Below are 23,202 nucleotides of genomic sequence, written 5' to 3' on the forward strand. Positions count from 1 at the left end.
CTACATTGACAACCGAGATACCATTATAGGTGGTATTCATGGTTTGATCCTATTCTTGTAAAAATATTTGTATGTATGCACAGAAATCTGCAAAGATGTACACTTAGTTACCAACGAATAGTGGGACTAACTAAAATGATCTTTTTACTTATATGTGCATTTCTTTTTCTAATAAAAATGGGTTATGTGCCTAATGAAGTCAAAAAAAAAAAAATGCAGAAATCACCCGTCTTCTGTGTCGCTCACTCTGGGAGCTGGAGACTGGAGCTGTTTCTGTTCAGCCATCTTGGGTGCCCTCTCCAATTCTTTATTACATTAAAAAAATTTATTTATTATTGTTATTTATTTGTTTATTTAATTATTATTATTATTATTTTTTTGCCCACCTGCCCCAACAAACGCAGCCAGGCCAATTCATTTAGAAAATACTTCTAAGTGCAGTCAAGTGCTGCGTGGTTTGGTCAATGATGAACTGTATATATAGTAGTGGTGCCATAAAATTATAGTTTTTATTTTTACTGTACCTTTTCTATGTTTAGGTAGGCAATTGTTGTTAAAATTGCTTACATTATTCAGTACAGTAACAGGCTGTATCTAGGAGCAGTAGGCTATAGAATGTAGTTTGGTTGTATCGTAAACTGTACAATCTAGGTTTGCATCAGTACACTCCATGATGTTTGCATAATGATGAAATTGCCTCACGATGCATTTCTTAGAAGATATTTGTGTTGTTGTGTTGTTAAATGGTGCGTGATTGTCCATATATATGTTTAATGTCTTTACTTAATTAGAATTATTTGTATATTTTAGTGTGTAGTTTATTATTATTTTTTTAACAATAGGTCTTAGAAAATTTCATGGCACCAGTGATTCTTATGATAGACAAGGGAAACTCAGAAGGGTGGTAGGGGTGGAGGGTGGTAGATATTGAGAAGTTACTTAATGGGTTCAGTGTACATTTGGATGATAGATACACTAAAGCCCAGACTTTACCACTACACAATATAGCCATGTAACAAAATTACTCTTTTACCCAATAAATTTATACAAAAAAGTTAGGAAAATAGGGTAATTTCTACTTAACTAAAAACTGTAAGGATATAAAGCATTCTATTTGTAACTAATTCACTTAATAAACTTTACTGTTACGGTCCAAATAAACCACCTTCTAGGTAGGTTTTTGTTTTCATCTCTGGTGATTCTAAGTTGTATTTATGAAATGCTCAAGAATGGGTATTCAGCATACTGCTTTTCTGCCCCTTAGATCCTAACACAGTGCTTGAATCCTGAATGAGTTAATAAACTTTAATAAACAGAAGTGTATCTCTCTGCAGGATTTGTCAGTCTCTTTAGAAGCAGTGTATGGAGAAGCCAAAGAAGGAGCAAATTCTGATGAAATACTTAAAAAATTTTATGACTGGAAGTGTGATAAAAGAGAGGAGTTCACCAAGGTTAGAAGCGAAACAGACGCTTCTCTGCAGCGTCTGGTAGCATGGTTCCAAAGAACCTTAAAGGTAATAAAAGCTCCTGCCCGGTTGTGTTTGTAGCATAAACCAGGGAATATATATTTTAAAAATCACATGCTGTGTTCAAGAGCTGACGTTGTCTACCTACTGTGTATCAAATTTAAACTTGCCACCTTACCAGTCAAGGTTCTTTATTAGCTTTTAGTCAGATTACTCCTTTTATTAGCCTCAAAAAAATCATATCGGTCTTGTTCCTCCTTTTTCTCAACTTTTCCTGACGATTTGTCCTCTTCCCTCTCTTAACCATTTATTTTCTTACGGTTTGCTATGCATATGTACTTTTTTCCTGTCAGTGCATAAATTTTATGAGGGTAGGCCCTTTTTTTCTTCATTCTTATTTCTTTTACATTGTCCAGGGTGTAGCTTAATACTCTGCTTCAGGTGTTAAGGCATTATGCGTGCTGATTGAATTAGATGAGATATTTCATGTGTTTATTTTTGCAAATGAGGTTTTTGACCTGTCTGTGGAAGAACCACTGATTTCTGAAGACGTAGTTGATAATATTGATGAAATCCTAGAGAAGACTGAGTCAAGTGTCTGCAAAGAGCTGGAGATAGCTCTGGTTGTGAGTATCGATATTCTTTATTATTGCCGCCTTTGAAGCAGTGTGGTTTCCTTTCATGGTTAGAAAGTATTAACCAATAAGAGAGTTTTTCTTGCTAGTGAGAAGGTATTAAGACTGATCTTAGCTTTCTTCTAATAGGCTTGTTTGAAAGAGTAACAATATCAAGTTCTAATCCAAACACAATGCAAAGTTTTATTCTTAGGTGACGTTTTTGTTTTAATAGGACATTTCACATAAAAAATCTGTTTAATTCTAAGAAAACCGCTCTTAATTTGAGTGAACAATCTGTCTAAATCATTTGATTCTTGAATCTGTCATACCGAATGACTATAAGAAGAGACTCCTTAGAGTTTGTGAAAACTTAAAATCTGAGAGAGATCTGAAAGTCGACACACAAGATGGATTCGTCATCCTCTTTCTTTCACCATTGTGTATATTCTTTGTTACTGTGTCAAGGTAAAAATTAGTGTAGCTACTCCAAAGGGTGTTTTGTCATTTCATTTATTGCTCACTGGGACTGTTTCTCAGTTATTCAGGCTGCTTTCCAATGTTTCAGTGGTTAGGCTTCTCATTTTCTTGTTTTTTCTTTTTTTTTTTTTTACTTTTTATAATTTTATTCATATTGGCATTAAAAATACATTAAGAAGTTTTATATTGTTAAATAGTCCTGATTTAGATAGTTTTGTCAGACTTGGTTTTAGAAGTAGTTGTTAACAGGTGATTTCTAAAAGTAAAGTATTGAAGGTCTATATGTTGTTTATAGTTCTTATATTTAGCATATTAGTATCCCTGATTTCCATTAATGCCCTTACACAGCTTTGGGAATAATGGTGTAATAGGGGTAAAGTTTCCCATATGAATGGCTTTGCTTTTTTTAGAGAGACAGTGTCTTGCTCTGTCGCCCAGGCTGGAGTGCATTGATGTGATCCTAGCTCACTGCAGCCTTGAACTCCTCAATCTCCCTGCCTCAGCCTCCCTTGTAGCTAGGACTACAGGTGGATACCACTGTGCTCAGTTAATTAAAAAAATATTTTTTAGGGACTGGGTCTCACTATATTGCCCGGCCTCCATATGAACATCTTTGATATCTTTCTTCTGTCTAGGAAAACATTCGTGTTTAAGAACTGTTTTGAAATCATTACAGAAATCCGTTAAAGGCAGAATTTTGAAGTTTATCTATTGTTATTGGAGACTTTAGCTCTTTTGGATATTTCTTTGTGTATAATTCTACGTGTGTGATTTCCTTTAGGATCAAGGTGATGCAGACAAGGAGATAATTTTAAATACATATAGTCAAGTACTGCAAAAGATTCGTTCAGAGGAAAGGCTCATTGCCACAGTACAAGCTAAGTACAAGGACAGTATTGAGGTTTGATTATGCTTTCTCTTACTGATCTTATAATTGATGCTTTGAACTTTTTAACACTTAAATTTTTCTCTTGTTAATACTCAGTGTCAGTAAATTATCTATTATTACTAGAATTCACTATCAACTGGAAATGGTGATTTTTGATGATATAAATATATCAAATTTTTAAATTATTTTAAATCTTTTATTTTCTTATGTCTGTGAGAACCACAACCATTAACATCATTTTCTTTTTGTCTATACACATCTACTGTAGATAATTTGCTATATACAGAAAGATAAGAAATAAAACATTGCTTATAATTCCCTTAGCCTAAGAGATAATTTTAGAGTAGTTACTTACTGGATGTGCATCTATATGTTTGTGAGCATATATATATGCATCGTATTGGTTTTTAAGTTATTTCAAACATACTTTCTTCATGTAATGGTATATCATGAACATTTTTCTATATGATTAATGATTTTTCTATGCTGTCATCTTGAGTGACAAAATCCTCATCCCTATGTAGAAGTACAGCAACATTAACCATTAACCTTTCATGTGTGTTGGACATTAAGGTTACTTCCAATTTTTTCTACCATAAGTAACACTGTACATATGTTTGTGCATAATTTTTTTTTGTTTTTATTTCTCAGATTTCTAAATTCTATAATTACTGAGTTAAAAGGAATGGACATTATTAAAACCTGATACATATTTTCAAACCACTTTTGGGAAAGATGATTTCAGTTTACATCCTCAGTAGAAATTCCTTTTTCATCCATACTAACAATGTGTGTTTTATTGTATGTCTCAGTTTGAAATATTACTTTTGTCTTTGCTACTTTGAGTGCTGGATCTGATATTCTTCTAAATAGAAACATGGATAAAAAGGAAATCTATTGAATTATCTTGTTGAAAAATACAGATTTTCTTAGTATCTCAACCTGAACTCAGTAAATACTAGTTGAATCTTAACAGATAAATAATAAATGATCACTGTTCAATATTTTTCTTATGTGTTTGAAAAATACATAACTTTTGTTTACTTAGTTTAAAAAGCAGCATATTGAATATTTAAATAAGAGTCCCAGTGTGGATCACTTGCTGTCCATTAAGAAGACATTGAAAAGCTTAAAAGCTCGACTGAGATGGAAATTGGTTGAAAAGAATAATTTGGAAGAGGTAAGGAAACAGTTGGTTCTTACTGATCTTTATGTGCATCTCATTTTACTTGGTCTCTGCTTCATACAAATAATGCATTAATACACTCTTTAAAATAAGAGAGCCATTACATTCACATTTTGTTTTATATACTTTATCTTGTTTTCTGTATATATAAATAAAATTGAGATTACAGTAATAGTGTAAAAAATTGTCCTATATCATTAAATATTCTTTAAAAACATTTTCCTAGGTTGCCTTGGTTTTTAGTAACATGAACGTTTTAGAGTAATTTTAAAAGTTCTTTTGGTTTGGAGTGTTAGAATGTTTATTGTAATACCAACTTGCCACATGCAGGTGACGGTACTCCCTCAAAGGTAGCGTTTTGTCATAAAATATTTTTAAGATCATGGTATCTTTTGTTAACTCCCTTTTTATGGATAGATGTAATATTTCTTGCAAGTATTTTAAGTTGTTTTTATATGATAATAGAACTGGAAGGATTAGAATGCCCTAATCTGGACTAACTTCTTCCTTTAGGCTTGAAACTTTGTGAATAAGATGGTGATACTTTGTGTTCCCTTGAGGATTTGATTTATGTGCAACAAGGATCTGTATTATGCCTTTAATCCAATTTGAATTATCTGTCTTCTACTTCTGAGCACTGAATTGGGAGTGGAGTGGGGACTATTCTAGAACTAATACCATAGTTGAGGAGCTTTCTAGTTTTATTCTATTCTGGGCTTTGGGGAAGTTTTTTTTTTTAGTCTGATTTTTCAACTTTTGGAGAAATTGGACTTTTATTATACTTTAAATTCTGGGACACATGTGCAGAATGTGCAGGTTTGTTAGATAGGTATACATGTGCCATGGTGGTTTGCTGCACCCACCAACCCATCACCTACATTAGGTATTTCTCCTAATGCTATCCCTCCCCTAGTCCCCCACCCCCTGACAGGCCTGGTGTGTGATGTTCCCCACCCTGTGTCCATGTGTTCTCATTGTTCACCTCAAGTTATGAGTGAGAACATGCGGTGGTTGGTTTTCTGTTCCTTTGTTAGTTTGCTGAGACCGATGGTTTCCAGCTTCATCCTTGTTCCAGCTTCATCCTTGTGCCTGCAAAGGACATGAACTCATCCATTTTTATAGCTGCATAATATTCCATGGTGTATATGTGCCACATTTTCTTTATCCAGTTTGTCATTGATGGGCATTTGGGTTGGTTCCAAGTCTTTGCTATTGTGAACAGTGCTGCAATAAACATACGTGTGCATGTGTCTTTATAGTAGAATGATTTATAATCCTTTGGGTGTATACCCGGTAATGGTATTATTGGGTCGAATGGTATTTCTGGTTCTAGATCCTTGAGGAACTGCCACACTGTCTTCCACAATAGTTGAACTAATTTACACTCCCACCAACAGTGTAAAAGTGTTCCTGTTTCTCCACATTGTCTCCAGCATCTGTTGTTTCCTGACTTGTGTGTGTGTGTGTGTGTGTGTTGCCTATGTTGTTCTTTTTTTGTTTTTTCATTGTTATCTTGTAGGTTCTAGGGTACATGCGCACAACATGCAGGTTTGTTACATAGGTATACATGTGCCATGTTGGTGTGCTGTACCCATTTACTCATCATTTACATTAGGTATTCCTCCTAATGCTATCCCTCTCCCTGCCCCCCACCCCACAACAGGCCTCAGAGTCCACACTGGTGGTGTATGCACCTGAGGGAATCTCCTGGTCTGTGGGTTGTGAAGACTGTTGGAAAAGCGTAGTATCTGGGCCAGAATGAACCGTTCCTCATGTCACAGTCCCTCACAGCTTCCCTTGGCTAGGAGAGGGAGTTCCCCAACCCCTTGTGCTTCCTGGGTGAGGTGACGCCTCACCCTGCTTTCGTTTACCCTCCGTGGGCTGCAACCACTGTCTAACTAGTCCCAGTGAGATGAGCTGGGTACCTCAGTTCGAAATGCAGAAATCACCTGCCTTCTCTGTAGATCTGATTGGGAGCTGCAGACCGGAGCTGTTCCTGTTTGGCCATCATAGTATCTGGATCCTTGAAATCTGACTTTTAAAGTGTAAACCAAAAGTATCTGAGACGGCTATCAATCAATTTAGAAAGTTTATTTTGCCAAGGTTAAGGATGCATGCCTGGAAGGCAGGTCTGTGCTTTTCTGAGAGATGGTTGTGAGGGCTTCAATATTTAAAGGAGAAAGGATGGATACTGGGGAAAGAGGAAGAAATTTTAAAAAGATATGAGTAGATAAGAGACAGATGGTTTGAATTCTTTAGTCTTTGATCACCTTTCAGCAAATACACAATTTATATTTGAGAGAAGGGTAGAGGAATAGTCGCTAGCTCAGTGAATCTGCATTTTTACATCAGAGGAAGGAATCAGATATGCATTTGTCTCAGGTGAGCAAAAGGATGATGACTTAGAGTTCTGTCCTTTGTCCTGCACCTAAGAAAACAAGCTATCAATTTACATTGTCAGAGTAAAATTCAACAGAACTGTTTTAGGGTAAAGATCCTGGGGTCCATAAGGGATTTCCTACTTAGGTGTGAGGAAGCATGCAGGGTTTTTATATTTGTAGCTATCTTATTTAGGAATAAAATGGGAAGCAGGTTTGCCTGACACAGTTCCCAACTTGACTTTTTCCTTTGGCTTAGTAATTTAAAGTTCCCAAGATTTATTTTCCTTTCACAAAAGCTGACATACTTTTTAACGTGGCTTATGTATTATCATTGGAGACAGTTCACACATTTACTCATCCTTTTGTTTTGAACCAAATCTCATGTAGAAGATAATTCTAGGGAATTCAGGTGTATTCTGGTTGCTATTATTAATATTTCTTTTGTTCGAATGGCAGTTGGTCATTTTTATCCTACAGAAAATCTACAGCAGATGGAGAGACAAGAAAAATCTGTGTAATTGATTTTATGTCTTTACGTTTTATAATTCCTCTTTCTAGGTTTCAGAAAAGTCACTGTTAGAATAAACTGACCTAAGTCAATTCAGCAAGTATTAGGAGGGTCTTTTATGTGCCAGGTATTGAAGGATACATAGAAACCACACAGAGTAATTTGCTATAGAACTTGAATTCTTAAAGGAAGACTTGTTTTCTCTATGTTAATAAAAAACACTTTTTCTTTCTGATTCAAGTCAGATGACCCTGATGGCTCTCAAATTGAGAAAATAAAAGAAGAAATAACTCAGCTGCGCAATAATGTTTTTCAGGAAATTTATCATGAGAGGGAGGAATATGTAAGTATTTGATTCTTTGAAGTATTACATTAGATTTTACTCTAGAAATTGAATTTAAATATCCGTTTTATGAGGTGGACTGTAATCACAGGGCTAGAGGTATTATGTAGAAAGTTTATATATATATTGATCTAGTAAGATTTTTGTAAGTGTAGAAATAAATTTCACATGACCAAATATTCTGACCATTGTACCAGTGTGGAAATAACTGAAAATTGTAAAGAAGGAAAAACATCACTTGTAATATTTCCGCTCAGTGATAACAATAGTAATCATTGTTAACTTTTGACTTTCTCTTAGTCTTTTTTTGCTTGTTTTTAGAATTGAGATTATAGCACAGACACACTTTTGCATATTGCCTTTTTTCTGTTTAACATAAAACCTAAAGACCTTTTCCTTACACAAAATTTATGTCAACATCATTTTCCCATAATGTTGCAATGTAAACATCAATGAGCAGCATAATTTAGTGGAAGAATGTAACAAAATAAGACTACCTGGTTTTGGGGGCAGGAGAAGTTACATCTTTTAAGTCTCTATTTTACCACTGATTCTTGTGAGCTTGGGGAAATAAATCATTTTATTTTTTCTTTAAAATGGAAGAATATTGTATTTTATATCTGGGAGATGTTACCAGAAAGAAGTTAGTTAAGAAACAGCACTTTGAAACTAAAAATACTGACCAGGCATGGTGGCTCACACCTGTAGTCCCAGCACTTTGGGAGGCCAAGGTGGGTGGATCACTTGAGCCCAGGAGTTTGAGACCAGCCTGGGCACATGGTGAGACTCCGTCTCTAGAAAAAATACAACAATTAAGTACATGGTATCATGTACCTGTAGGCCCAGCTACTTGTGAGGCCCTGTCTCTACAAAAAATACAATAATTAGGTACATGGTATCATGTATCTGTAGGCCCAGCTACTTTGGAGGCTAAGGCAGGAGGATTGCTTGAGCCCCGAAGGTTGAGACTGCATTGAGCTATGATCATGCCACTGCATTCCAGCCTGGGCAACAGAGCAAGACCCTGTCTCAGAAAAAAAAAAAAGGAAAAATATGAAAACAATAGGTATTTTAAGTGTCATGCTTTATTTAGCTAATTCATCTGAGTATATGTAAATACCTTGTTGACCTTGGGTTAAAATAGCTATCTTCCAGTGATTTGACAGTGTTTAGAAGTTTTGCTTAATAAATATGTGATAAGTAGCTTTTCTTTTGTGAGGATAGTCGATTTTCACATTTATTTCAAAGTTACTTAGGTAGAGCTATGTATTTTTTCTCTCAGGCTTTAAAATTTTTCTCTTAACGAAACAGCTGTTATTTTAAAATGTCACTGTGTTCTTAATATTTTGAGAAATAATGACAGTTTTATGCCTCAAATTGATACATTTTCAGACATTTTCATTTTAGTTTGGAAGTGGGTGAGGACTTTGACCTTGCAAGATTTGTGCTTATGTATGTATCCAAAGCTTAAAGTTGGTAATTAATTTTTTCTTCAGTTGGTAAGATGGTAGTTTAGATGGGTTAAAAAAAATACTTCAGCCAACTTAAATTTAAAGGAGCAATGAACAATTTGCAAATTGGGCAGCCAAATCACAGCAGATTCAGAGAGACTCTGGGGATGCTTTGTGGTTAGAACAAATTTATAGACAAAAAAGGGAAGTGACTTACAGAAATCGGCAGCAACGTACAAGAACAGCTGTACTGGTTACAGGTTGGCGTTTGCCTTCTTTGAACGCAGTTTGAACACTTAGCAGTCGATGGGTGGTTGAAGTATGGCCGCTGGGACTGGCCAAGACTCAGCTATTGTTATAGGTGCATACTGCTAAGTTAGGTTTTCAATCTTGTCTATTAAGCTAGGTTGCAGTTCATCCACAAGGACTCAAACATAGAAGTACAGAGTCCTTCTCAGGCCATATTTAATTTGCTTTAGCAGATGCAAGGTGAGTCTTGGTTTTCACTTGTTATTTCTTGAAGTAGAAGGCAGAAACAGTGATTATCTTACTTGGTGTGTTATAAGGTAGATGCTGATATATTTTCCTGAAGAGCAACATGTCAAAATTGAATATATATTGATCTACAGTTAAAAACATTTTTTTTTTAAACTTTAGGAGATGCTGACTAGTTTGGCACAGAAATGGTTCCCTGAGCTGCCTCTGCTTCATCCTGAAATAGGATTACTCAAATATATGGTAAACTTTGTTTCCCTTGAGAATTACTACTATGCAGAGAGTGTTGAAAAGTGATAATATTAAATTTGTGTCAGTGTTAAACGTATAGTAGCTTTTTAATAAAAATATTCCTGATGAATATTTTATAGGTATTAGAACTTTTTCTTATGACCCTTTAATGTTTGCATGGTATTTTTATTTTTATGTTAAATTGCATTATCTGTTTTTCTGTTTTCCTTATCCTCATTCAGTACATTTCATTTGAATTATAGGTGTACTTATTTGAATTATAGGTGTTTATTGTTTGAAATGACAAAATAAAATTTTAACTGCTACTTCAAGAGTTAGGATAAAAACAAGATATTGCTAGCCATGAGGGATTTGAGCACAATGTGTTTTTTAAGTTAAAGCATTCCGGGAAAAAATTCCTGAGAGATTGGCTAAAGTGGAGATGTTGAGGTGGGTATGGTTTTCTACACAGGATTCAAAAGCTGGAGATCAGCATATTAGATAGGGGTCATATGGAGCAGGATTAGTAAACACTGGCTCTCAGGACAGAATCTGTTAGTCCTACCATGTATATTGCCTTCTATGGTGAGGGCCTAGATGACGTATTTATTCATTAAGATTGTCTTTAAGTCCATTATAATGGCTTAAATATGGAACAGAGAGGGATATTTGTGTAGACATGTGAGTTTATTCTAAAAAATATTTAAGATTAAAGTTCCCTAACTTAAATAATTACTCTAAACTCTTTCCAGACTAGACTTTAAAATGATGTGCAGTTACTTAGCGATTATCTTATGCAGTGTGGGCAAATGAGTATGTACTACCACATAGGACTTGAAAATTAATATTTAAAAATATGCTGATCTACTTTATTATAGAAGATTATAAAAGGTTTGACTCATGGTTTATGGAAGCCTTTAGTGGCTTTCTCATGTTCAACTGTAATGTATGCTTAGGAATTTTTTGTAGGTTGATTATATATTGTAGAATACGTGAAAGTACTGGCAGAACTTAAGAAAAAACCCTGAAAACAATTCTACAGTGCCCCTTACTGAAACTGCACCACAGTAAAACTTAGCTTTAAAATGTTGATCGTATTTTAGTGTGAAAAATTATTCCTTTTAAAAAGTAGCAGAAATATCTAGTAAAATTAGTTGTTGAAAGCCATTTTCACTTTTGAGTACTCCAAACAGGGGCAGAGGTGTTAGAATTACTTCATGGTAGTCATAATTTTTGGACTAATCTTTCCCAGTTGACAGCTACAATTTTGTCATTATCTTACCTTATTTATTTTTTGTTTTTTAAAGAAATGTTTATTTCAAGAGTTTTTGGGGGTACAGGTGTTTTGTGGTTACATGGATAAGTTCTTTAGTGGTGATTTCTGAGAGTTTAGTGTACCCATTACCTGAGCGGTGTACACTAACCCAATATATAGTCCTTCATTCCTGACTCTGCTCCCAATCGGTTGTTACTTTAGTATTTTCAGGAAACATAAGTGGTTTTTCAAGTAAACATTAGGGATCCTAGGATGCATATCTGGTTAATTCTATTCATTTCCTGAATCTGTTCTAAATAAAATTATAGCAACAATTAAATGTATGGTGATTACACTTTGGGTAGGAGGAGTTTAAGAACCAGGAACTGGAGAAAATTCAAAATTTTAAAGATTTTAATTTTATTGGTTTTTCCATACAGTTGATATGTACAAGTCATTTAATAGCATGTAACTAATTATGTTGATGATTTTTAAGTGCTGGGATTGTTTGGATTCTTCAACTGTCACAAAAACTTGTGCCTAGAACTCTAGTGGCCTCCTTACAATGAGCTTGGAACGAGATCTTCTTGATGCTGAGCCCATGAAGGAACTTAGCAGCAAGCGTCCTTTGGTATGTTCTGAGGTTAATGGGCAGATAATTCTGTTAAAGGTAAGCCTAAATTATTCTTACTTGTGGGAGATTCAGCAGCATAAAGGATAGTGGTGCTGTTACATTTCAAGAAAGAAAAAACCTCACTGTTAGTTTTCTAAAGTATATAAGTTGACTGGCATAATAATTGTGCTTGTAGTTTGGTTGCCAGAGCTAATTTTTAAAGTTTCCGTCAATTGAACAATGAGAACACCTGGACGCAGGATGGGGTATATCATACATGGGGGCCTGTCATGGGGTGGGGGGCAGGGGGGAGAGATAGCATTAGGAGAAATACCAAATGTAAATGACGAGTTAATGGGTGCAGCAAACCAACATGGCATATTTATAACTATGTAACAAACCTGCACATTGTGCACAGGTACCCTAGAACTTAAAGTATAGTAATAATAAAAAAATTATTTAAAAAGGTCATTAAATAAAGCTTTATCTCACATGAAAAAAAAATCAATAAAGTTTCTGTGATTTCCCTAAATAGAATATGTCCTTAATAGGATATGCTTTCCTTTTTTTGGGTGAACTTATTATATTCATCCAATATCTTTTTAAAATTCTTCATTTTCTTACATTTCTCCTTGAAATATCAGCTGTGTTGTCAGTACAATCTTCTGCTCCTGAATTTCTTCTCATTGATCTGGGGAACTATTAATCATGATAATAAGATAATTAATTTGGCCTTAGTTGCTACACATTCTAGAATGCGTAGCAGGCTACAGGTAGAATTGCACTTTCCTTTTCCAAATTACAGAATTCAAAGAAGATAGAAAAGTACTTATAAAATTAAAAAATAAAATTAGATTTTATTTAATTAATGAATTATGTTTAAATTGGAATGGTGTATAATTATAATGAGATTTTCATCTTGGAATTACCAGTGCCTCTTTTTTTGGTTACAAGGGCTATTCTGTGGATGTTGACACAGAAGCCAAGGTAATTGAGAGAGCAGCCACCTACCATAGAGCTTGGAGAGAAGCTGAAGAAGAGTCAGGGTTACTACCACTGATATTCCTGTTTTTATGTAAGGTAAAGTTCTTATGCTTATCTCTTGCAGAAACCATTTTATTTAAAATAAATTTTAACTCCAGGTTTTAGAGCAGCAGTTCATTCCCCTTAACATAAAACAAAAATTATCCTATAGAATCAATGTATGCTAAAATACGTTGAAGTTTTCACTTGGAGTCACATTCTCTGTTTTGCTTCTTAGTCCGATCCTATGGCTTACCTGATGGTCCCATACTACCCTAGGGCAAACCTGAGTACTGTTCAAGCCAGCATGCCTTTAAATTCAGAAGTAAGTACAAAGCACTATTTATTTCCATGGATGTATTAAATGAGAAAATAACACCTAATATTTATTCAGGGCATACTATATGCTATATATATAATTTTGACTCATGGTATTCTATTTAATTGTCACATCAAACCTGTGATAGAAGTTATTATATGGATGAGAAAAAGGGTTAAAGGGATTAAGTGACTTGCACAGGGTCTCTTAGCCAGAGGTAGAGCGGGGACTCGAAATTAGTTCCAAAGCCCAAGCTTATAACTACTAAACTGTGCTGTATGTGAACTGCCTAATATAGGACTTGGTATTATAAGTGCTTAAGTGGCAGCTTTTATTTTTATCATTGTAAATTTAGGATTAGTAATAACAGTGAAGGAGGCCCTGATTCTTCTTATGGAGTAACACTGTTTCAGTCTCTTATAGGTACATTACATGGTTGGTATTTGTAATCCAAGTCTTCTTTGAGATAATAGAACAGATGTCCTCAAACCCCAGGTCGCAGACTGGTACCAGTCTGTGGCCTATTAAGAACAGGGTGGCACAGCAGGAAGTGAGTGGCCGGTGAGCAAGCATTACTGCCTGAGCTCCACTTCCTGTGAGATCAGTGGAGGCATTAGATTCTCATAGGAGCATAAACTCTATTGTGAACTGTGCATGTGAGGGATCTAGGTTGCACACTCCTTGTGAGAACCTAATTCCTGTGATCTGAGGTGAAACCGTTTGATCCTGAAACCAACCCCCCCGCATCCGTGGAAAAATTGTCTTTCATGAAACTGGTCCCTGGTGCCCCCACACACACACACACACACACACAGTGTCACCATTACAAAATCAAGGCTTCATCTGATCTTTAATTCTTTCTCTATACTGTATTCTTATTAAAGATTCATTTGGAGGAAACTTTACTCATTTCTAGAGCAGTCTTTTAATTAGAGAAAAGTTTCAAGATTAAAATGATTTGCCTACTTCCTCACTTGTTTTGCGTGTACTTATCTGTAGGAAGCTTTAAAGGTCATGAAAGGTATTGCCCAGGGCCTGCATACATTGCATAAGGCTGATATAATTCATGGATCACTTCATCAGAACAATGTATTTGCTATAAACCGTGAACAAGGAATTGTTGGAGATTTTGACTTCACCAAATCTGTGGTAAGATGTCACAGTTTTACAGATAGGTTCTAGACTTTATTTAATATTATTAAGCAGTAGTTCAGCATTTATATATAATATAATACTGTATTGTAGGATCTTTGCCTTCAGTTAAACTGTGTCATGTAGTATAAGCAACTGTTTGCTCTCAGCTAGGTGCTAGAATAACAAGAATTTCTAAGTTCGTTCATTGTGTATTTTAACCATAAGTCTTAGGAGCTACCTGACATTATATACTCAATGGCATTGACAACATTAATTATTTTATCATCATTAGGAAACATTTAATTGCTAGGAAACATGCAAGGAAACTAGGTGGCCATCTCCCAACCTATCTCCACTGGTGTCCCTCTGTCTATACATACAATTTACATATATGTACTTTGCTTTTTTTGATTAATAATGTACATTTTTAGAAACCTAGGAACCTTGGACTTTTTAGTTTAAATCCAGATTCAACTCTAATGGCTGTTAATTTGGTGTCATATTACCTCAGAATAGGCAGTTTGTAGAGATAGCAAAGATCAGACAACTTAAGAGCATGTTGTGATTTTTTCTTGTCTTTATAATGGGAACAATACTCTTTTAACTGAGAAATAAAAATTGTGTATATCATGTACAACATGATGTTTTGAAGTGTGTATACAATGTGGAATGGCCAAATCAGCAATTATTTTTCTAAAAATAGCTTTATTGAGATACAATTCACGTAAAATATATAATTCAGTAATAGTTTGTAGTACATTCACAAAGTTGTGCAGTGATAATCAGTATTGAATTCCAGAACATTATTATTCCCAAAAAGAAAATCCATACTGATTAGCAGTCACTCAAATTTCCCCCTTCTTCTCAAGCCTGGAAACCAATAATACACTTTCTGTCTCTATGGATTTGCCCATTTGGACATCTCATGTAAACGGAATGATACAGTTCGTGGACTTCTATGCTAACTTCACTTAGCATAGTGTTTTCACAGTTCATCCACATTGTTGACTGCATCAGAATGCCATTCCTTTTTATTGCCAAATTATATTTCATTGTATGGCTGCACCACATTTTATTTATATATTCATCAGTTGCTGCACATTTGGGTTGTTTACACTGACTGGTTATATGAATAATGCTGCTATGAGCATTAGCATACAATTTTTTTGTGTGGACATGTTTTCATTTCTCTTGGGAGTGGAATTAACTGGGTTATATTGTTTTACTTTTTGAGGAGCAAAACTGTTTTCCAAAATGGCTACATCATTTTAAATTCTTAGCGGTAATGTATAGGGATTTTGTTTTCTCTACATCCTTGCCAATATCTGTTACTAGCTGAGCAATTCCCTTTGACTAGTATATGCTATAATGCTTTTTTAAATTTATTTTTTATTTTTTTATTTTTATTTTATTATTATACTTTTAAGTTCTAGGGTACATGTGCATAACGTGCAGGTTTGTTACATATGTATACTTGTGCCATGTTGGTGTGCTGCACCCATCAACTCGTCAGCACCCATCAATTCATCATTTATATCAGGTATAACTCCCAATGCAATCCCTCCCCCCTTCCCCCTCCCAATGATAGGCCCCGATGTGTGATGTTCCCCTTCCCAAGTCCAAGTGATGTCATTGTTCATTTCCCACCTATGAGTGAGAACATGCGGTGTTTGGTTTTCTGTTCTTGTGATAGTTTGCTAAGAATGATGGTTTCCAGCTGCATCCATGTCCCTACAAAGGACGCAAACTCATCCTTTTTTATGGCTGCATACTATTCCATGGTGTATATGTGCCACATTTTCTTAATCCAGTCTGTCACAGATGGACATTTGGGTTGATTCCAAGTCTTTACTATTGTGAATAGTGCTGCAATAAACATATGTGTGCATGTGTCTTTATAGCAGCATGATTTATAATCCTTTGGGTATATCCCCAGTAGTGGGTTGCCTGGGTCATATGGTACATCGAGATCTAGATCCTTGAGGAATCGCCATACTGTTTTCCATAATGGTTGAACTAGTTTACAATCCCACCACCAGTGTGAAAGTGTTCCTATTTCTCCACATCCTCTCCAACACCTGTTGTTTCCCGACTTTTTAATGATAGCCATTCCAACTGGTGTGAGATGGTATCTCATTGTGGTTTTGATTTGCATTTCTCTGATGGCGAATGATGATGAGCATTTTTTCACGTGTCTGTTGGCTGTACGAATGTCTTCTTTTGAGAAATGTCTGTTCATATCCTTTGCCCACTTTTTGATGGGGTTGTTTGTTTTTTTCTTGTATATTTGTTTGAGTTCTTTGTAGATTCTGGATATTAGCCCTTTGTCAGATGAGTAGATTGCAAAAATTTTCTCCCATTCTGTAGGTTGCCTGTTCACTCTGATGGTAGTTTCTTTTGCTGTGCAGAAGCTCTTTAGTTTAATCATATCCCATTTGTCAATTTTGGCTTTTGCTGCCGTTGCTTTTGGTGTTTTAGACATGAAGTCCTTGCCCATGCCTATGGCCTGAATGGTACCACTAGGTTTTCTTCTAGGGTTTTTATGGTATTAGGTCTAACATTTAAGTCTCTAATCCATCTTGAATTAATTTTTGTATAAGGAGTAAGGAAAGGATCCAGTTTCAGCTTTCTACTTATGGCTAGCCAATTTTCCCAGCACCATTTATTAAATAGGGACTCCTTTCCCCATTTCTTGTTTCTCTCAGGTTTGTCAAAGATCAGATGGCTGTAGATGTGTGGTATTATTTCTGAGGACTCTGTTCTGTTCCATTGGTCTATATCTCTGTTTTGGTACCAGTAGCATGCTGTTTTGGTTACTGTAGCCTTGTAGTACAGTTTGAAGTCAGGTAGCGTGACGCCTCCGGCTTTGTTCTTTTGACTTAGGATTGTCTTGGCAATGCGGGCTCTTTTTTGGTTCCATATGAACTTTAAAGCCGTTTTTTTCCAATTCTGTGAAGAAACTCATTGGTAGCTTGATGGGGATGGCATTGAATCTATAAATAACTTTGGGCAGTATGGCCATTTTCACGATATTATTCTTCCTATCCATGAGCATGGTATGTTCTTCCATTTGTTTGTGTCCTCTTTATTTCACTGAGCAGTGGTTTGTAGTTCTCCTTGAAGAGGTCCTTTATATCCCTTGTAAGTTGGATTCCTAGGTATTTTATTCTCTTTGAAGCAATTGTGAATGGAAGTTCATTCATGATTTGGCTCTCTGTGTGTTCCTGGTGTATAAGAAAGCTTGTGATTTTTGCACATTAATTTTGTATCCTGAGACTTTACTGAAGTTGCTTATCAGCTTAAGGAGATTTTGGGCTGAGACAATGGGGTTTTCTAAATATACAATCATGTCATCTGCAAACAGGGACAATTTGACTTCTTCTTTTCTTAACTGAATATGTTTTATTTCTTTCTCTTGCCTGATTGCCCTAGCCAGAACTTCCAACACTATGTTGAATAGGAGTGGTGAGAGAGGGCATCCCTGTCTTGTGCCAGTTTTCAGAGGGAATTTTTCCAGTTTTTGCCCATTCAGTATGATATTGGCTGTGGGTTTGTCATAAATAGCTCTTATTATTTTGAGGTACGTTCCATCAATACCGAATTTATTGAGCGTTTTTAGCATGAAGGGCTGTTGAATTTTGTCAAAAGCCTTTTCTGCATCTATTGAGATAATCATGTGGTTCTTGTCTTTGGTTCTGTTTATATGCTGGATTACGTTTATTGATTTGCGAATGTTGAACCAGCCTCGCATCCCAGGGATGAAGCCCACTTGATCATGGTGGATAAGCTTTTTGATGTGCTGCTGAATCCGGTTTGCCAGTATTTTATTGAGGATTTTTGCATCGATGTTCATCAGGGATATTGGTCTAAAATTTTCTCTTTTTGTTGTATCTCTGCCAGGCTTTGGTATCAGGATGATGTTGGCCTCATAAAATGAGTTAGGGAGGATTCCCTCTTTTTCAGTTGATTGGAATAGTTTCAGAAGGAATGGTACCAGCTCCTCTTTGTACCTCTGGTAGAATTCAGCTGTGAATCCATCTGGTCCTGGACTTTTTTTGGTTGGTAGGCTATTAATTATTGCCTCAATTTCAGAGCCTGCTATTGGTCTATTCAGGGATTCAACTTCTTCCCGGTTTAGTCTTGGAAGAGTATAAGTGTCCAGGAAATTATCCATTTCTTCTAGATTTTCTAGTTGATTTGCGTAGAGGTGTTTATAGTATTCTGTGATGGTAGTTTGTATTTCTGTGGGGTCGGTGGTGATATCCCCTTTATCATTTTTTATTGCGTCTATTTGATTTTTCTCTCTTTTCTTCTTTATTAGTCTTGCTAGCGGTCTGTCAATTTTGTTGATTTTTTCAAAAAACCAACTCCTGGATTCATTGATTTTTTGGAGGGTTTTTTGTTTCTCTATCTCCTTCAGTTCTGCTCTGATCTTAGTTATTTCTTGCCTTCTGCTAGCTTTTAAATGTGTTTGCTCTTGCTTCTCTAGTTTTTTTAATTGTGATGTTAGGGTGTTCATTTTAGATCTTTCCTGCTTTCTCTTGTGGGCATTTAGTGCTATAAATTTCCCTCTACACACTGCTTTAAATGTGTCCCAGAGATTCTGGTACGTTGTGTCTTCGTTCTCATTGGTTTCAAAGAACATCTTTATTTCTGCCTTCATTTCGTTATATACCCAGTAGTCATTCAGGAGCAGGTTGTCAGTTTCCATGTAGTTGAGCGATTTAGATTGAGTTTCTTAGTCCTGAGTTCTAGTTTGATTGCACTGTGGTCTGAGAGACAGTTTGTTATAATTTGTGTTCTTTTACATTTGCTAAGGAGTGCTTTACTTCCAGTTATGTGGTCAATTTTGGAATAAGTGTGATGTGGTGCTGAGAAGAATGTATATTCCATCGATTTGGGGTAGAGAGTTCTATAGATGTCTATTAGGTCCGTTTGGTGCAGAGATGAATTCAATTCCTGGATATCCTTGTTAACTTTCTGTCTCTTTGATCTGTCTAATGTTGACAGTGGAGTGTTGAAGTCTCCCATTATTATTGTATGGGAGTCTAAGGCTCTTTGTAAGTCTCTAAGGACTTGCTTTATGAATTTGGGTGCTCCTGTATTGGGTGTATATATATTTAGGATAGTTAGCTCTTCCTGATAAATTGATCCCTTTACCATTGTGTAATGGCCTTCTTTGTCTCTTTTGATCTTTGATGGTTTAAAGTCTGTTTTATCAGAGACTAGGATTGCAACCCCTGCTTTTTTTGGTTCTCCATTTGCTTGGTAGATCTTCCTCCATCCCTTTATTTTGAGCCTATGTATGTCTCTGCATGTGAGATGCGTCTCCTGAAGACAGCAGACTGATGGGTCTTGACTCTTTATCCAGTTTGCCAGTCTGTGTCTTTTAATTGGAGCATTTAGTCCATTAACATTTAAGGTTAATATTGTTATGTGTGAACTTGATCCTGCCGTTACGATATTAACTGGTTATTTTGCTCGTTAGTTGATGCAGTTTCTTCCTAGCCTCGATGGTCTTTACATTTTGGCATGTTTTTGCAATGGCTGGTACCGGTAGTTCCTTTCCATGTTTAGGGCTTCCTTCAGGGTCTCTTGTAAGGCAGGCCTGGTGGTGACAAAATCTCTAAGCATTTGCTTATCTGTAAAGGATTTTATTTCTCCTTCACTGATGAAACTTAGTTTGGCTGGATATGAAATGCTGGGTTTAAAATTCTTTTCCTTAAGAATGTTGATGCCGGGCATGGTGGCTCACGCCATAATCCCAGCACTTTGGGAGGCCGAGACGGGTGAATCACAAGGTCAGGAAATCGAGACCATCCTGGCTAACACGGTGAAACCCTGTCTCTACTAAAAATATAAAAAATTAGCCCCGCGTGGTAGCGGGCGCCTGTAGTTCCAGCTACTCAGGAGGCTGAGGCAGGAGAATGGCGTGAACTCAGGAGGCGGAGCTTGCAGTGAGCCGAGATTGTGCCACTGCACTCCAGCCTGGGTGACAGAGCAAAGACTCCGTCTCAAAAAAAAAAAAAAAATGTTGAATATTGGCCCCCAGTCTCTTCTGGCTTGTAGAGTTTCTGCCGAGAGATCTGCTGTTAGTCTGATGGGCTTCCTTTGTGGGTAACCTGACCTTTCTCTCTGGCTGCCGTTAAGATTTTTTCCTTCATTTCAACTTTGGTGAATCTGGCAATTATCTGCCTTGAAGTTGCTCTTCTCCAGGAGTATCTTTGTGGCGTTCTCTGTATTTCCTGAATTTGAATGTTGGCCTGCCCTACTCGGTTGGGGAAGTTCTCCTGGATGATATCCTGCAGAGTGTTTTCCAACTTGGTTCCATTTTCCCCCTCACTTTCAGGCACCCCAATCAGACATAGATTTGGTCTTTTTACATAATCTCATACTTCTTGCAGGCTTTGTTCATTTCTTTTTCTTCTTTTTTCTTTTGGTTTCTCTTTCCCTTCATTTCATTGATTTGATCCTCAGTCGCTGATACTCTTTCTTCCAGTTGATCGAGTCGGTTACTGAAACTTGTGGATTTGTCACGTATTTCTCGTGTCATGGTTTTCATCTCTGTCATTTCATTTATGACCTTCTCTGCATTAATTATTCTAGCTATCAATTCTTCCACTCTTTTTTCAAGATTTTTAGTTTCTTTGCGCTGGGTACGTAATTCCTCCTTTAGCTCTGAGAAGTTTGATGGACTGAAGCCTTCTCTCATCTCATCAAAGTCATGCTCCATCCAGCTCTGATCCATTGCTGGCGATGAGCTGCGTTCCTTTGCAGGGGGAGATGCGCTCTTATTTTTTGAATTTCCAGCTTTTCTGCCCTGCTTTTTCCCCATCTTTGTGGTTTTATCTGCCTCTGGTCTTTGATGATGGTGACGTAGTGATGGGGTTTTGGTGTAGGTGTCCTTCCTGTTTGATAGTTTTCCTTCTAACAGTCAGGACCCTGAGCTGTAGGTATGTTGGAGATTGCTTGAGGTCCACTCCAGACCCTGTTTGCCTGGGTATCTGCAGCAGAGGTTGCAGAAGATAGAACATTGCTGAACAGCGAATGCAACTGTCTGATTCTTGCTTTGGAAGCTTCCTCTCAGGGGTGTACTCCACCATGTGAGGTGTGGGGTGTCGTTCTGCCCCTAGTGGGGGATGTCTCCCAGTTAGGCTACTCAGGAGTCAGGGACCCAGTTGAGCAGGCAGTCTGTCCGTTCTCAGATCTCAACCTCCGTGTTGGGAGATCCACTGCTCTCTTCAAAGCTGTCAGAGTCGTTTGCATCTGCAGAGGTTTCTGCTGCTTTTTTTTTGTTGTTGTTGTTGTTTAGCTGTGTCCTGTCTCCAGAAGTGGAGTCTACAGAGACAGGCAGGCGTCCTTGAGCTGCTGTGAGCTCCACCCAGTTGGAGCTTCCCAGGGGCTTTGTTTACCTACTTAAGCCTCAGCAATGGCGGGCGCCGCTCCCCCAGCCTCGCTGCTGCCTTTCGGTTAGATCACAGACTGCTGTGCTAGCAATGAGGGAGGCTCTGTGGGCGTGGGACCTTCCTGGCCAGGTGTGGGATATAATCTCCTGGTGTTCCCGTTTCCTTAAAGCACAGTATTGGGGTGGGAGTTACCCGATTTTTTAGGTGTTATGTGTCTCAGTTCCCCTGGCTAGGAAAAGGGATTCCCTTCCCCCTTGCATTTCCCAGGTGAGGGGATGCCTCGCCCTGATTCAGCTCTCGCTGGTCGGGCTGCAGCAGCTGACCAGCACCAATTGTCTGGCACTCCCTAGTGAGATGAACCCAGTACCTCAGTTAAACATGCAGAAATCACCAGTCTTCTGTTTTGCTCGCGCTGGGCGTTGGAGACTGAAGCTGTTCCTATTCGGCCGTCTTGCTTTGCCCCTGGATTTCAGTTCTTAAATGAATTATTTAGAATTTTCAGAATTAGAACATAGTACTGCTGCTTACTCTTGTGAAATTTACTTTTAAAAAAGAGTATCAAATATTTAATCACAGAATCAGTGATTGTTAGTTTTAAATCTGTTCAAGTCTACAAAATGAATGTAAAAAAAGTACCATCGTTATTATTTTAAGACTGATTTTAAGAGCAATTTATAATAACAGAAATTGGTAAAAATATTTGAAAGGAAGAGAATGAAGTATTTAAAATGAATTTTTTTTGTATTGATTAAATGCAGCGTACTTCACAGAAAGTCACCTCAATTGTGTTGTATCTAAAATATTTAAAATACTGTTTTTGCAGAGTCAGCGAGCCTCAGTCAACATGATGGTTGGTGACTTGAGTTTGGTATCACCTGAGTTGAAAATGGGAAAACCTGCTTCTCCAAGTTCAGACTTATATGCTTATGGCTGCCTTTTATTATGGGTATGTTACTTTTTGTTGAAATAGGTCATATATATATGTATATATGTATATAATGTGATGATTTTTATAGTGGTTCTCCTTAAAAAGCAGCAGACTTTCAGTAGAACTTTAAGTTTTATCAAAAACTATTCATATGCTTCCTATTACCTATTGTGTGCTTTCTACAAATTGGCTTGATATATATTTTAGGTATCATGCTATTTGCTTAGTTTTGTTGAAGTCAAGATTAACAGTGAAGATGATTTTGTCCTACATTAATCTGAAAGCAGTTCATGCATATGTGGAAAATAAATATTAAATGAGTCTTGGGTATATTCCTGCTTCTACTGTAAACCAAATAGCTGTTTCTCATCCATGGTTTAAGAATTAAGAAGTTGGATGGAGCTAGAGGCCATTATCCTAAGTGAATTTACTCTGGATCTGAAAGCCAAATACTGCATGTTCTCACTTATAAGTGGGAGC

General features: G+C 36.7%; 1 protein-coding gene across 1 annotated transcript; it reads left to right on the forward strand.

Moving 5' to 3' along the window:
• Positions 1–75: 75 nt before the first annotated feature.
• On the forward strand, positions 76–22,868 carry LOC113221621 (serine/threonine-protein kinase 31-like). The gene is made up of 12 exons (XM_026450952.1): positions 76–120; positions 1,317–1,514; positions 1,976–2,092; positions 3,342–3,461; positions 4,498–4,629; positions 7,766–7,867; positions 9,976–10,056; positions 11,844–11,969; positions 12,867–12,992; positions 13,174–13,260; positions 14,254–14,403; positions 22,618–22,868. Exons 1-12 carry the CDS (start codon positions 76–78, stop codon positions 22,762–22,764), a joined length of 1,431 nt encoding a protein of 476 aa, XP_026306737.1. The 3' UTR covers positions 22,765–22,868.
• Positions 22,869–23,202: the final 334 nt, after the last annotated feature.

Source organism: Piliocolobus tephrosceles, unplaced genomic scaffold (genome assembly GCF_002776525.5).
Source record: "Piliocolobus tephrosceles isolate RC106 unplaced genomic scaffold, ASM277652v3 unscaffolded_26421, whole genome shotgun sequence".
Taxonomy (NCBI): Eukaryota; Metazoa; Chordata; class Mammalia; order Primates; family Cercopithecidae; genus Piliocolobus; species Piliocolobus tephrosceles.